The 16,745-nt window shown below is 39.9% G+C and overlaps 1 protein-coding gene across 2 annotated transcripts; it reads right to left on the minus strand.

Annotated features, from left to right (window-relative positions):
* Positions 1 to 575: 575 nt before the first annotated feature.
* On the minus strand, positions 576 to 5,974 carry LOC112878146 (probable palmitoyltransferase ZDHHC12). Of its 2 annotated transcripts, none has more exons than XM_025942565.1 (11): positions 5,531 to 5,974; positions 5,295 to 5,429; positions 3,881 to 3,947; positions 3,623 to 3,719; positions 3,434 to 3,527; positions 3,254 to 3,337; positions 3,017 to 3,057; positions 2,212 to 2,277; positions 1,253 to 1,312; positions 1,103 to 1,154; positions 576 to 1,011 (listed from the first exon to the last, which is right to left on the minus strand). In XM_025942565.1, exons 1-11 carry the CDS (start codon positions 5,703 to 5,705, stop codon positions 935 to 937), a joined length of 948 nt encoding a protein of 315 aa, XP_025798350.1. In that variant the 5' UTR covers positions 5,706 to 5,974; the 3' UTR covers positions 576 to 934. The 2 variants fall into 2 exon arrangements, with proteins under 2 accessions (XP_025798350.1, XP_025798349.1); XM_025942564.1 differs by having other exon boundaries at positions 3,434 to 3,530.
* Between the last annotated feature and the right edge of the window lie 10,771 nt (positions 5,975 to 16,745).

Consider the following 16,745-nt stretch of genomic DNA (forward strand, 5'->3'; position numbering starts at 1 on the left):
TTTTTTCTTTTTCCGAGGAACTGAGGGTCAGTTTGATTTGAAACCAGTGACCGGCATTATTTGCGCTGACAGGATTTCACGAGCACTTGATTAGTACTTGGGCCTTGTTTAGATGCACCCAAAATTGCAAATATTATAAACCGGAGTACTGTAGCGTTTTCGTTTGTATTTAACAAATTTTATCTAATTATGGACTAACTAGGCTTAAAAGATTCGTCTCGTGATATACAATTAAACTGTGCAATTAGTTATTTTTTTACATATATTTACTGCTCCATGCATGTGTCCCAAAATTGATGTGATGGAGAGAGAGTGTAAAAAGTTGGAATTTGGAGGGGATCTAAATAAGCCCTTGACAATATTTGACAACTTCTTGGAAAATGTACGAGAACCTAGAGTTTTGCCTTTTGCGTTACTAGAAATTTTGTGTAGAAAACAGAATTTTGCGACAGTGCAGATATCGCTTTATTACGGTGTTAGTTCGATTTTTTTTTAACAAATATCACGACAAAACTAGACCCTCTCTGAAACTTGTTCGTGCATTCTTGCGAAATCTCAACTCCATGGGTAATATATTTCATACGAACAAAAAGCACCACTACTACCACTACATTAATTCTGGGAGCAACAATAACATAAGAGTTGAAGGAGCACGATGTCAACTCCATATATATAGCAACTTTCTACAGCTACAAGGTACTTGCCTACAATTTCACGCCCAGTGAAAACAACTTCTCAAAAAAATGCTAACTGCACCTTAAATTAGACAGCAGAGTCCAAATGACGCTCACAACAATGAATCTCAATAGATGCTACGGTAGCAACTAGGAAAACAGGCTTCCAGAATTCTGGGCTTTGTTCTCTCAGCTGTGACGCACTTCTGATTCCCCAAGTTTCAGTTCCATCAGGTCAGGTCTTCAAAATTGATTTCCTATCATTTCAGCTTCAGAAATTCTCTAATGTTACATAGCATGCCTTTGTCATACGGATTTACAAATTTGACTTCTGAATCTGCATTTCAGGGGGGATGGACAGACGTGTACCATGTTAAAAACAACTAGGGAAATCAGGTGCTCAGCCATAATGAGGATATGGAAATAACCTGATTGAGGCTGTTCCCTCATCTGGAATTCAGGATATTTCTTCCAGTTTATCTGGAAAATCTACCCTTTTAGCTAAAAGAAACAGCTAACGAGAAGACAACCTGCAATTGATGAAGAAAGAGTCCAAAGCATGGGAAATTTGAAATTACCCACTCATCTGTCTTGATGTTGAAGCAGATGCAATATATGTGCCACATCAAGAACACAATCTGGCCAACAAAGGAGAGGATGTATGTTAGCAATAAACATAATAGTAAGCCATGACAGGTGATGTAATTGGACACGAAAGTTGCAGTTTTAATTAGATGTTTGGTGGCAATACAAATGTGGACAGTCATAGTATAGGAGGTGCTGTCTTGTTTCCAAATGTTAAAGAAGAACAGACCGACACATCAAGAAAAGATGGGCATGCATTCCCAATTCTGCCACAGAAATGCATAACAATGACTGCTGCCAATTTTTTAGATGCCTGGCCAATATTCAATAATAGGTCAAAATGATTAAGAGACTCAAGTCGTATTTCTTGTAGGACCTTTTGGTGCATCTTTGTCAGGATTGTGGGGCCTGAAAATGCTTTTCTTTCTTTAATTGATGCTTGCAGTACACAGCCAGTTAATATATACATGTTGTGAATCAATAAAAACACAGATTAGACACTTGTAATCTTTACCAAAGTAGTCCAGAAAGTTGGTGCTTGCAATACAGTTAATGCACGAAAAACTATTAACATATAAAACCACCAGTAGCAGCCCATGATGTGAAATTTGACTAAGTATTTTTCAAACGCAACTTTTTACTCATCTTTTTTCATAATTTACTAACTATGATCGACAGGACCATCAGCATGCAAACCCAGTCGTAATTCATAATATATCATTTTTTTTTGTGCATGACATCCTCATATATCATTCTTTTGGAAGCTCTCCAAGAGATGAAATACCAATTCTGATCAATCTTATCAAATAAGCAACTGATGTCAGGCCCACAATTTTGATAAGCTAGACACTTTGTTATGAAACAATGCTTCCACCCATGTGGCCACATTCATGCTTGCAAGTGTGTAATAGCATCAAAAGGTGTAGTTACATCCTAAAGGTTAGGAGCGAACCTGCCAGACCACCTGGAGGATAGAGAAGAGCATCGTACTGATTACCATGTTTAGAGATACAGGATTCTGTACAGTAAAGAAGTACAGCCAGTAAGCATCTTGAGGTCATTCTTATTGAAAATCAGAATTCCAGAAATGGTTTGCTGGACAAAAAAATTAGAAAGCATGGCTATATGGTTTCTCTGAAACATGCAAGATAAACTCACACAACCTGTAAGACAACAACGGTATACACAGCCACACAGGCCCAGAACATGGCTAACATGATGGCTTTCCATTATAGCGTGATCAACATAATTTGATATATCATCCTTGAACGTGCTACTTTAAAGTTAAAACATACAGAAGCACCCATAGGGCCTACTCCCTCTGTCCCATGAAAAGTGCAATCCTGTGTTTGAAAAAAATCCCACAAAGAGTGCAAATTTAGAGATTGGATCTCAACTACCTGCCTAATTAAGTGCTCAGATTTGATTTGCATGCTAAAACTAACCGCATGTGGCAGACAATTGAGGGTGTTTGAGTCTTTTCACGCCACCACTAATCTGTCTGAAAATAACTAAAATTGCACTCTTCATGGGACGGAGGGAGTATGTAGTAAAAGATTGCAAAGTAACTAGGATAGATCATCCAAAGAAATAATTCTAGCAGGAAAAAAACTAATGAGCATGGTTGTACACATTTACTTAACAAGTGTATGACAGGTGAGCTGAACATGTTCAAAACCAGTACCAGTGCAAGAAAAAACAGCATAAGAAATTGCCTTGGCAATTCACGCACGCAAAAAATATATGGAAATAGTTACCTCCGATCTTAGAGTTCCTGAATTGATGCATCTGGTAATATCTGCACAGCATGTAGAATAAGTTGTGAACATGGAAATGTAGGTCTGAAATTATTTGGCTACCTAAAACTTTAAACAAATACTAGCATAGTAGCCCAATACTTTAGTTAGAAAGGTAAGAAATCACCACAGAAGCTAAAGCATGTATTAGGAAAAACCCAAAAGTCATTTCACAGATCAAGGAGACAAACAGCATACATTTTGTCGAGCACATTGTATATGTCGATTCAGCAACAACAAATCCTGTCAAAAGGGCCATAAATAGCCGATGATTCTTCTGTCCTGCAAAATACATACTAAGGATTACAATGCGTACCTACAACAACCAAGCCACAAGAGAGGCAACAGTATTCACAAGAGGAACATGGAATACAATACCTATGCAAGTACCAAATGCAGGGCAATGATGGTCATAGCCCCTAACATTTGCTTTGCACCAGTTACACTGCCTGACACGACAGAGCATTGGGAGCTTCTACGTCAAAAGTAGAAAAGGTGTCAACAATTTTATATACTTCAAGCCAATAACTTACAACAACTTCGTTTAAAACTAGACTTCCACTACACCTCACTCGGGAAAATAGCTTCCACAAAATCCTTGCAGCCAGCTTCCTCTAAATATGAAGAATCACAAGCAACAATACCAGGATCACCAGACAAAATTCTGTATAAAAAGAGTTCAGACTAAGCTCTGCGTCCTCAAGGTGATGCTATGCAAAGGCCACCAAATGCAAAACTTAGAATTGCACAACACTACTGTAAATTCACTAATTCTAGCTTAAATTTGCAAAGTTCATTGGGAATTGTTCCTGAAGAGGAAGTAACCTGTAAAGTCCCCATAGAAGCAGTGCACATTCTGCATTTATTAGCATGTCCAGCAGAGAAGAAGTGTCTGCAAAAATATTTGACTGATTACAAATCTACAATACCAGAAGTAGATATATATATATATATACACTCATTCGTATGTCCTGCTCCCAAATGGTGACATAAAACAAAATCGAATCTATGCATACATGAGAGGTAACTCAGCTACCACACAACCATTTCCTATGTCCTACTTGACCAATTTATGGCAGCTCAACCACAATACCCCAACAATACAACAACAACAACAATACCCCAACAATATGCAACAAAATATTTGACTGATTACGAATCTACTATACCAGAAGCACATAGAAAATAACAAACTTAAACATACATGAGCGATGAGTAGTAACTCAGCTATCACAGATCATTTCCTATGTCCTGCTAGACCAATTTATAGCACCTCATCCATAATACCCCTATAATATGCAACATCTGGTCCAAAATAGATGATGTCCTACGAAGTTAACTTAATAAACATGCAATTAAGTACTCCGTTGGCATGTGAGAATGAAATCAATTGACTAAGCACTAAATTTTTTTCTATATTAAGAACTTTTTTTACATATACTTGGAAATAATCTATTGTCAAAGGTGCAGAGAAGACCTTGCCCATTCACTAAACAAGTAAATTGGAATATCCATATCATACAACAATGGCATGTATCTGACTACTAGCATTGCGATCCACTGTGAAAGGGGTGAGAACAAACAAACCGTGTTTGGTCCTTTGAGCATTTTTTATTTGCAAGGAACAAGGAGTAAGCACAAATTGAGTAAGTGTGGTATGCCAATGCTTGAACCCTTTAACCATCGTTGCCCAAATTTGAAGCACTACAGGGGGTTCGTAGTTGAAATTATCCTTAGTCTATGTTCTCAAAGTTGTACTTGTGCCACTCTCAATGGATGAAGCACAAATATCTCCTACCAACTCAACCTAATTAGCCGGACATAGCCAAGCAGAAGCACCAGATAAATTTAATCCGGTCAGCCATTTTGGTTCGCTTTGGACTCTAAATCTGGGAAGCGGTGCAGCTAAACAGGTCAGCTTGAGGCATAAAGTTATTTTTCTCCCAATTTTGCTTATTTTTGTAGTTATGTACATCACAATGTCAAAGGCTCAAAGCCCACTGAGAGAATATGTTGATTGTGTTTGTTCTGTTTGAACTAAAAGATTCAGTTACATGGGCCCCTAGCAAACTAACCAACTACTCATCTATAAATCAGGAAACGTCCTCAGCTTCACTCAACTGGATGCAGCACGACAAAAATAGCAAATGTCCACGTAACTCGACAGCATCCAAGTGACATCCTACCAATGCACCGGCATTAGCAACACAAACCTTAAGGCGATGCTCCACGAGCTCACCTCTCCGGATGACGAAGACGTAGACGCCCCACAGGAGGAGGATGTTGAAGAGCACGAAGAGCAGCGCCGACGCCGCCACCCCGATGAACCTCCTCCACAGCCGGCCCAGCACGATAGCCGCGAGGAACACCAGGCCTACGCAGCACGCGACCAAAGCAGCATCAGAAAAACCGCGCTTAAGAAAAATAGGGGAGCCGCCGGCAGGAAAGCGAGGGGGGGAGCGAGCGAGCACCGACCCGCGATGGGGAGCATGGCGAGGAGCGAGAGGGAGGGGAAGAGCCGCGGCACCATGGCCACGGCGAGCTGCGAGAAGAGCACGAGGCCGCATGACGCGAGCGCGGACCACAGCACCTCCCACGGCGACGACGCCGACCTCCGCAGGCGGTGGAGCCCCGTCGCGAGCCTGCTCATCGCCGCGAGCTACCTACTCCTCCGCCGCCAACGCCCCGTCGGCCCACGGACCATCAAGGCGGCCGCGAGAGGCGGAGATCCAGCCGGGCTCCTGCTGGGCACCGCCGATCTCGGCGGGGTCCGCGAGATGGGAGCGGGAGCGGGGGAAGGAATCGGAGGGGACGCGAGGCGAATCTCAGTGGACGCGGGGGGAGGGCGCGCCGCGGCGTTTCGTCGAACGTGTGCGGCGCGCGGAAGTAAAAGCGGCAACAGTAGAAGGCGGAATGGTCTCCGCTCGGGGAAAAGATAAACTCGGTTTGAATGCGGTAATTTCTTTTTGCTTCGGAAAAATGTAGAAAAAAGTTACCATTGTACTTCTTTTTTTCTGCCAGTTGGGCTGGCTGGCACCGGCCAACCCGATACTGTCGCTACTGCTCGGATATTTTCGCTGCGGTAGAATATTCTCGTTATTTTAGGCTGGATGGCCGCCTGGGGCCTGGGGCTGTAGCCGCGGATGCGGGCGTGGGTGAACTGTAGCGAGGGCCTTTAGGATGGACATGTCACATGTGAGGTGGGGGTTGACAAAGAACTAGTTTGGGGATAGAATATCAATCATGCGTCGGCCATCACCACCAGGCGATCGATACGCATTTTCTCCACCGTTAACGCTGTTAGCTCTAAATAGCCCGGGTAGCTTCGTTTACTGTCGACGCTGAAAGCGTCGCTAAGAACTGCTATTTGGCTTAGCCGTGAAACTTTTCTGTCGCTGCTAATCCCGACCGAGGCAAATTGTATTTTTTTTTTTAGCGGCGGCCGACCGCACGAACGCCGAGGTCGCTGAGGAGACCAGCGAGCAGAGGGGAGGGAACACCGCAGGCGCAGGGCCAACGAGACCAGACCACACGACCAGCAAGTAGAGGGAGCTGAGGCAGCGCGCGGCCGGCACGCACCTCCCGGTCCGACGGGGTCAGGGGTCCCCCGTGGCCGTGGCCTGCCGGCCGGCCAGACGGGCCGGCGGCTAGCTCCCCCAGCGGCCCAGCAAGCGAGACGTCGTGAACGCTGTTTGCACACTCTGCTTAGGATTTTTGTTTTCGATCCAGCTAAAGTGTACGATAATTTTGATAAAAAGTATATGTCGATAATTTATAATTTTTATATTATTAATTTGATGGAACCAATATACCTTATGAAAATATCCATCCTCTATAACTCTTATCTCATTTCCCATGATGACGAAGTTAGAGTGTTCCATTGACCTAGTACCTGAATCTATATGCACAAATACTGGATTTTTGAATGTTAAACAATATTCATAAGCTTTGGATTTGAATATCCACAAAGTGTCTAACAACATGCATAATGTTTATTCGCATTTACTATCCTTGAGCATGTCTCCCCTATTTCCATGGATGCTTGAAATAAGTTATATCTCTAATGACCATACTTCTCCCCCTCTTATTTTGACTGGGAAGTTGAGTGATTTATTAGGTACTTCCACTCTTTCTGGTATATTATCAGTAGGGATCGAATTTGATGACATTTTTGATGAGTAAATGCATGTGGCAGACTATTTGTAATGTGTTACAAATATAAGATGTTCTGAACTGTGGTTCAGATATTCTTCGGTGCATACGTGGATCTTAGGGTTGAATTTGTATACCATTTACTTTGGATTTCTGACATTATATATGTGGTATTTATCTCCCCTAAATACCAGGAATTACCCTCAATAGTGTAGTCAGTATACAAGCTATAAATTAATTCTCTATGAGCGATCAAAGGTACTTATGATGGATAATAATACCTTCTTATAGATCCTCAATGCCATGAACGTATATTGAGGTGGTGATATCGTTATGTGTAAAACATAACCGACACACAGATGGAAAATATTTGGTTAAGGCCAATCCTCCACGTACTAACTGCAACGGAGGGAGCCGTATGATTGTAGTCTAATAAATTTGTTATAATAATACGGTATGTAGGCCTGTATTTACCAAGATAAATTGCAATTCTATTTTATTGGTCATACATTTTAAATTATCTCGATAAGAGATTCAATTAGCCAATAATTAATATGGACATAGATTACTCAATGTTATAGTTCCCAAAACCAAATAATTTCATGAGATTGGATTTGATCCCTTGTCCGGGATAATTTGCTCTAATTAAAATACGAGCAATGAATTTGGTAAATTATGGTACCTTAAGAGTAAAGGATACATGTGAAACTTATTTTTAAATGCATTAACAAGCATTTTAGAGTAACTACATAGTCCATTGAATTATAAGAATATATGCCATGACCAATAGAATTGACAATAATTTTTCTTATCATCGCTGATGCAAAATGACCAAGACTATCATGCCAAGTCTTCCACTAATATGGGATGATGTATGCATAATACACCCTAGATGCTATGAAAAGATTTTTTTATGAGTATTTAGTTTTCATATCCATCGTACCAGATTGAGTGCTATATTTCATCATCACTCATAGTAATAGATTTCAATATGAAATTATATAAATGGATATTGTGAAAACATATAGCGGTGATGCAAGAGTGCATCCATGATTACTAACCTATTATCCATAACGAGAGTATGGTCTCCATGTCCATATTAGCGGTGCAATACTCCACTAAATAAATTTCCTTTTCTATTTGATTGGATCCCAAATAAACTTTAGTATAAAATTTAACTCATACAAGATATGAATACCATGTATAGTTACGTAGTATTTACAATGGACAATATACGACGTGTGTAGTATAACATTTAACTAATGTTAATTCCAGCATAATATGGAAATTTTTGTGGATCTCATTTGTTGAAGTGAGCTTTAAACTTATCCCCTTAAACTCGACTACCTCCAGTTGGAGGAATGATTCAACCAAATATTTAATTTGGTATGCATGTTTGGACAAGTGTGAGACTTGCCATTACGGACATCATATGTGTTTAAAAGATCCATGCTTTGTAAATTACCATTTAACTTAAAATCACGATAGATGACTAAGTAAATAATTATTTATGTTGGGCAATATTACATTCTTTGTTAGCAATTCTGAATGGAAATTGCAAAAATTGATGGATCTTGCTTCTTTAAATACTCAACTTTTTTTAAAAAAATTGAGTAGATAGAATACACTATGTTGCATGTGTGCTTACTTTAGGAATAGGATGGAAATTTTACTAGGTGGAGTTCTGGTGGCAATGCTGTCATGAGCAGCCCAATAATATTATTTGTATATAGTGCCTTTACTTATAGAATTAATCCCATTCAATATGAGTTTAGGAAAAAGAAAATCCATTGCTAAAATATTAGCCATATTCCACATGAACTTATCATGTATATAATTAATTTACTTGGATCGTAAATTACATAGCATAAAATATTTATGTGCATATTTTTAAATAAGGTGATATTTGAGTATAAGTGGACTATCCAATAATTGACAATGACAAGTGACAAAAAGTCACTGCAATTGTTTTGAACTCGATTCTATGATGAATAGATAATACAAGAATCATTGTCAAAACATAGACTTTACTTATTTGAGGAGAGATAGTCACCAAAATATGTTGCACTATTTTCTACTATTTAACTAAGCAAAGATTAATGCTTTAAACTATGAAATCAAAATGAGTCTTGAATTAATGTATGCAAAATTTTATAGAATGCTACTTGATCTACGTGTAATGTGTGGACCTCAAAAATAAATGATACTCATCATCTAGATATCAACTTTGTCATTATATATTTGTAATTTAACCCATCAAATATAGTCATCTAAATGGTGTAGATCTCACATTAGTGGGCGAGAAACTTGTTGCTACAGACATATGTTGGCGTCAATGCAATAGATGTCTTAGACTCCACTCGTATGTGTTATACTAGTAGGGGTGGTTACCATGCTGGTGTAGACCTTATTTAATTCATATTCAAAATTGGGTACGCACGTTGAGAATAGTCACTATGTGATAGTGTAGATTCCACAATAGTATTATAATAGTATCTTGTGTATGGCTAATATGAAATATGAATTAAAATAATCACCGAAAAGAATGATGTAACCATTAATCATTCCAAACTTTGAGTATGCACATTGAGGAAAGTTAGTATATATATATATCCCATAATAAGGTACTATCTTGTGTATGGCCAATATATAAGGTTTTGGAATTTTATATTGTATAAAGTGATGAGGTGACACTTATCTTTTGCATATAGTTCCATTTCAATAAAGCACCTCATTACATGCTTTTGGTGCTTAGTTAAGTTGATTTCTTTAATTAAGCTTGTTAGGCATTATCAAGTGTTTATTGCTTAATTTTTGTGATCATATAATTCTTCTTAAATTAAGCTTATTGATCATTTAACATGATATTTTGTGCTTAATTACGATGAATTATTATTGTTAAAATTGCAATAGATAACAAATTGCTATAGTGATTGCACATACACATTGAATTTGCATGGCTTAACAAATAGGGTCTAGAGTGTGAATCTGCATGGCTTAACACGGATGTAATTCGAGTTTAAGCCGATGACTTAAACATTGAAATTACTATGTACAAAATAACGAAGGTGTAGACCAATCTGAAAGTACGCCTAGAGGGGGGGTGAATAGGCGATCGTTGCTTAAAACCTGCACACAAGAATTCAGTCCGAGGCTGCCTGGCGGACCGTCCGCTGGGACTGTCCGCTGGGCACTTCCAATGTCCGCTGGGACGTCTCGGGTAAGAAATGTAACCGATTGAAAACTAAAACTTGTATACAAAATCTATTTGAATAGAAATGCTCTAATACAAGTTAGGAACACTAAATGCGGAAGCAATCTAGCACAAGATAGGTATACAAGTAGATCGGGCAAGAATACTACACGGAGGTACAAAAAGCAAGTATAACAAATGTGCAAGAGATGATGTGATGTAATCAAACACAAGAGACACAAGATTTTTCACCCGAGGTTCGAATCCACTCAAGGATTCTACGTCCCCGTTGAGGAGTCCACAAAGGACCGGGTTTCTCTCAACCCTTTCCTCTCTCAAGCAACCACAAAGGTCAAACTTGAGCTTTTCACTAGCAACAAGGGTAATACAAACTTCTCAATCCAACCACACCACGAGTTGGTTGTTCTTGAGCACCTCTAACCGTCTAGGAGCCAAGCTCCAAGAGTAATAGATGTGGAAAGCGATGGAGAATGCCAAGAGATGCCCAAGAGAGGTGAATCTCTTGGGGAAAGCTTGAATCTTGCTTGGATCTTGCTCAAACTCAACCCTAGACCAAGGATTTGGAGTGGAGAAGCTAGGGTTTTACTTTGGGGAGCTTTGGAGTGCTTAGAATGTGCTTGAGGCTCAGCTTATGCAATTTTGACCGGTTGTTTTTCGTTGGGGGTCGAAGGGGTATATATAGAGCCTCTCTAAAAACTAGCCGTTAGGCTGTTTTTAGTGTCCTGGCGGACTGTCCGCCAGGCCTGGCGGACTGTCCGCCAGGAACACTCGGGTTTGCAATCTTCTGTTCAAGGCATGGGTTCCGGATTTGGTTTATTTGTGTTCTACCACATACTTTCCACATCCCCCTTGATAGTACGGTATACCTAGACTCAAGAAAATATAAAACAAAGAATTATCTTCGCTTAAACCACATTTCTTGAACCGGTACCGTTCTCCAATTTTAACGAATCGTCGGAATTGGTTCTTCTTCTTTTCTCCTTTTTGGTTTCTTTGACCCCTGCTCATTATTCTCAATTGAAACATTAGATACACATTTAGGTTGTTATAAATCACCAAAATAGGTCATTAGGCCTAGATGCACTTTCAATCTCCCCCTTTTTGGTGATTGATGACAACCTAAATGAATCAATAAAAACAATGAATTCAATAGAGCTTGAGGAAATAAATATGTGATGAGCTCCCCCTAAATCCATGCATCCACAAGATATTCATGAACTCCATTTCATAATGAGCAAACCAAATAAAGTCAAAGCATCATGATGGGATAAAACCAAGATTAGATAAACAAGGATAAGCAATAGGTTCACAATCATAGCATAGCATCATCCATAAATAGGTTATTACAACCCAACTTAGTTCAAATACGAGATAAGCAATAAACACATAGTCTCACATACATCCAAATATCCAAATAAGTTTTTGACGACACTCAAGCTCACCATGAGTCTAAGAACACATGCTAGGATACAATCTTCTCCCCCTTTGGCATCAAGCACCAAAAAGAGAAAAGACAAACGGAAGCTAGGAGCAGCAATAACTCATCATCTAAAAAGACCATGTTAACCAATTCGATTCAAACGATCAAGAGAATCTAAGATTTTCACAAACAAGGAATACATTATTTTGAAAATCATTTTGTTGTTAAAAGGTTTACCACTAGACAAGCAAGTGTGCAACACTTTATTCCAAAATTCTAGAATCAATGATGTTTAGCTCATTCCTTAATGCACAAAATCTTTTCTCATCTAAGGGTTTGGTGAAGATATCGGCAACTTGGTCATTTGTTCTCACATGAGAGATTTCTATATCTCCTTTAAGATTATGATCTCTCAAGAAATGATGCCGGATATCTATATGTTTGGTTCTAGAATGCTCACAAGGGTTTTCGGCTATTTTAATGGCGCTCTCATTGTCACAAAGGAGAGGAACACGGTTAAAAGTATAACCGTAATCCTTTAGAGTTTGTCGCATCCACAAAAGTTGAGCACAACAATGTGCAGCTGCAACATACTCCGCTTCGGCCGTGGAAAGAGCTACGGAATTTTGTTTCTTGGATGCCCATGATACAAGGGATTTACCCAAAAATTGGCAAGTCCCGGATGTGCTTTTCCTATCAATTTTGCATCCGGCATAATCCGCATCGGAATAGCCAACTAGATTAAAATTTGAACCTTTTGGATACCAAAGACCTAGGTGAGATGTATGAACTAAATATCTCATGATTCTTTTAACAGCTCTCAAATGGCATTCCTTAGGATTTGATTGAAATCTTGCACATAAACAAACGCTAAGCATAATATCGGGCCTAGATGCACAAAGGTAAAGTAATGAGCCAATCATGGATCGATATACCTTTTGATCCACGGATTTACCTCCAATATCAAGATCAAGATGTCCATTTGTGCCCATGGGGGTCTTGATTGGCTTTGCATTCTCCATGTTAAACTTCTTGAGTATGTCATGTGTGTACTTGGTTTGGCATAGGAATGTCCCTTCCTTGAGTTGCTTGACTTGAAATCCTAGGAAGAAGTTCAACTCTCCCATCATAGACATCTCAAATCGCTTGACCATTGTTTGACTAAACTCATCACAACAACCTTTGTTAGTAGAACCAAATATAATGTCATCAACATATATTTGGCAAACAAATAAATCATTACCAACTTTTCTAGTGAATAAGGTAGAGTCGGCTTTACCAATTTTAAAACCATTTTCAATAAGAAAATCCCTAAGGCATTCATACCATGCTCTAGGTGCTTGCTTAAGCCCATAGAGCGCCTTATGGAGTTTGTAAACATGGTTAGGATACGCTTCTTCCTCAAACCCCGGTGGTTGCTCTACATATACCTCTTCCTTGATTGGGCCATTCAAGAATGCACTTTTGACATCCATTTGATAGAGCTTAAAATTATGGTGAGTAGCATAGGCAACAAGAATACGAATTGACTCAAGCCTAGCTACGGGAGCAAAAGTTTGATCAAAATCCAAACCTTCAACTTGTGAGTAACCTTTTGCCACAAGTCGTGCTTTATTTCTTGTCACCACACCATTTTCATCTTGTTTGTTGCGGAACACCCATTTGGTTCCAACAACATTTTGCTTGGGTCGCTCCACCAATGACCACACTTCATTTCTTTTGAAGTTGTTGAGTTCCTCTTGCATGGCCATTACCCAATCCGCATCTTGTAGAGCATCTTCTACCTTAAGAGGTTCAAGAAAAGAAACAAAGGAGTAATGCTCACAAAAAGTAGCAATACGAGAACGAGTAGTTACTCCCCTTTTAATGTCACCAAGAATGTTGTCCACGGGGTGATCCCGTTGAACACTTTGGTGCACTCTAGGATGTGGCACTTGATTTCTTGACTCCTCTTGTTCGTCATCCTTTTCTTCTTCATCTTGTTCAACACCTCCCCCTTGATCATTGCCATCTTCTTGATCATCATCTTGAGTTGGAGGAGATGCCTTGGTTGAAGATTGTTGTCCTTGATCCTTGCTTGACTCTTGAGGACGTACATCTCCAATTGACATGTTCCTTAAGGCTTCAATTGGAGCTTCTTCATCATCTAGTTCATCAAGATCAACTTGCTCTTCTTGAGAGCCATTAGTCTCATCAAACACCACATCACATGAGGTTTCAACACATCCGGAGATTTTGTTGAATACTCGATATGCACGTGAGTTTGAATCATAACCAAGTAAAAAACCTTCCATAGCTTTAGGAGCAAACTTTGAACTCTTAGCTTTCTTGTTGAGAATATAACATTTGCTCCCAAAAACTCTAAAGTATGAAACATTAGGTTTGTTACCGGTGAGAAGCTCATAGGGAGTTTTCTTTAGTAGACGATGAAGATATAGTCGGTTGATGGCATGACAAGCGGTGTTGACCGCTTCCGCCCAAAACCGGTCGGAAGTCTTGTACTCATCAAGCATTGTCCTTGCCATCTCAATGAGCGTGCGGTTCTTCCTCTCTGCTACCCCATTTTGTTGAGGTGCATAGGGAGCGGAGAACTCATGCTTGATTCCTTCTTCATCCAAGAAGTCATCTACTTGAGTGTTCTTGAACTCACTTCCGTTGTCGCTTCTAATCTTCTTGATCCTTAAGTTGAACTCGTTTTGAGCTCTTCTCAAGAACTTCTTGAGAACTCCTTGTGTTTCACTCTTATCATGCAAAAAGAATACCCAAGTGAAACGTGTATAATCATCAACAATGACTAAGCCATATTTGTTACCGCCGATGCTTATGTAGGCAATAGGACCAAACAAGTCCATGTGAAGTAGTTCCAATGGTCTAATTGTTGTCATGATGTTCTTGGTGGGATGGCTTGACCCAACTTGCTTTCCCGCTTGACATGCTCCACAAGGCCTATCTTTCTCAAACACAACGTTGGTTAGTCCAATGACATGATCACCTTTTAGGAGCTTGTGAAGATTTTTTATACCAACATGGGCTAGGCGGCGGTGCCACAGCCAACCCATGTTGGACTTTGTGATTAAGCATGTATCAAGTTGAGCTTTATCTTTAGTGAAGTCCACTACATAAAGCTTTCCCTTTAATATACCCTTAAACGCAATTGAACCATCACTTCTCCTAGAGACGACCACACCCTCATCATTAAAAATACAATTATAGCCCATGTTGCAAAGTTGTGATACGGATAATAAGTTGTAGTCCAAGGTTTCAACAAGAAAAACTTTTGAAATGAAGTGCTCGGAAGATATAGCAATGTTACCGAAACCTAATACTCTTCCTTGGCTATTATCACCAAAAGAAATTAAGTCGGTTGGATCGTCATTCTCTTCATAAGTTGAAAACATGCTTCTTTCTCCGGTCATGTGGTTTGTGCATCCACTATCAATGATCCACTTCGATCCACCGGAGGCATAGCCCTGCAAAACAAATTTAGGCTTTGTTTTTAGGTACCCAAACTTGCTTGGGTCCTCTTACATTAGTCACAAGTGATTTGGGCACCCACACACAAGTCTTTGGACTCTTGTGGTGTGGCCCAACATATTTAGCAAACACTCTTCCAAACTTGTTTCTCATAATCACATAAGATGCATTAAAGTCATAAAAATGATTAGTAGGAAGCTTTGATGCATTGGAAGAAGTGGGGCGAAAGGTCAAAAATCTGCCACCCGAGGGTTCCTGGCGGACCGTCCGCTGGGTCCTGGCGGACTGTCCGCCAGGCCTGGCGGACAGTCCGCCAGGCACTCTCGGGTGCCCAGTACTGGAAGCAATTTTCCTATTTGTTGCATCCCTTACAAACTTAGGGAACTCATGCCCATTGATCTTGATTCTTGCGTTATGCTTTTCAAAATGTTGAAAACCAATACCATCCTTGATGTTGGGGCGTCTTGAGTTCAAGTATGCACCTCTTGCATATTTGAGTTTTTCCTCCTCAATATCCTTCTTCTTTTGTTGTGCCTCACCTTCTAAGGATGTGATCTTAACTTTCAAGCTTTCAATCAACTTTACATTAGTAGCACAAGCATCAACATCAATATCCTTGCATCTAATGCATGATTGTGCTATGGAGAGACTAATTGAGGAGATCATTCTTCTCATTTAGCTCTTCTATGAGTTCATTAAACTTAGCAATAGCATTTTTATCTAAATTCTTGAACATGGCAACCATATCAATATCATTATCATCTTCATTAGAGCTACTAGATGTACTTTCATCATCACTAGTAGTATATTTAGGAGAAGAGCATGGGATGGCTTTTACCTTTCTTTTACCTCCCCTTGCCATAAGACAAGTGTGAGTGATATTTTTCCCATGCTTGAGGTTGGGGAAGAGAGAAGTCTTGTTAAAGGCGAGTGTGGCCGCTTCTTCTTTATCCGAGTTGGAGCTCTCATCATCGGAGTCCCACTCCTTGCCAAGATGTGCTTCACCACTTTGTTTCTTCTTGAAGAACTTCTTGTCCTTGGTGAAGTAGTTCTTTTCCTTGTTGTCCTTCCTCTTCTCTTCCTTGTCCTCTTTCTTTTCATATGGGCAATTTGCAATGAAGTGCCCACTCTTGCCACAATTATAGCAATTTCTTTTTGTCCTTCTTTTGGAGCTCTCATGCCTCTTGTTGCCCTTGTAGTTGTGGTTTCTCATCAATTTGCTGAAATTCTTCATGAGAAGAGCCATGTCATCATCATCAAGACTTGAACTATCGCTATCATTGTCACTTGATGAGGATTCTTGCACTACTTTCTTGCTCTTCTCCTTCTTGTTTGCCTTGAGGGCAATGTCTTGCCCTTTTGAGGTTGAGGTTCCCTTGGACAAGCTCTTTACATACTTGGCTTCACTTTCCATCATCTCATGGTTGATG

Source organism: Panicum hallii, chromosome 9, assembly GCF_002211085.1.
Source record: "Panicum hallii strain FIL2 chromosome 9, PHallii_v3.1, whole genome shotgun sequence".
Taxonomy (NCBI): domain Eukaryota; kingdom Viridiplantae; phylum Streptophyta; class Magnoliopsida; order Poales; family Poaceae; genus Panicum; species Panicum hallii.

Bases quoted from the DNA above. Each gene is read 5' to 3' on its own strand.
- LOC112878146 (XM_025942564.1), bottom strand. From the start codon at position 5,705: ATGAGCAGGCTCGCGACGGGGCTCCACCGCCTGCGGAGGTCGGCGTCG. The intron at 2,278-3,016 runs GTAACTATTTCC...TTTACTGTACAG, and splicing joins CAGGAACTCTAAGATCGGAG to AATCCTGTATCTCTAAACAT. The intron at 1,313-2,211 runs GTTCGCTCCTAA...TTTGTTGGCCAG, and splicing joins TCCTCCAGGTGGTCTGGCAG to ATTGTGTTCTTGATGTGGCA.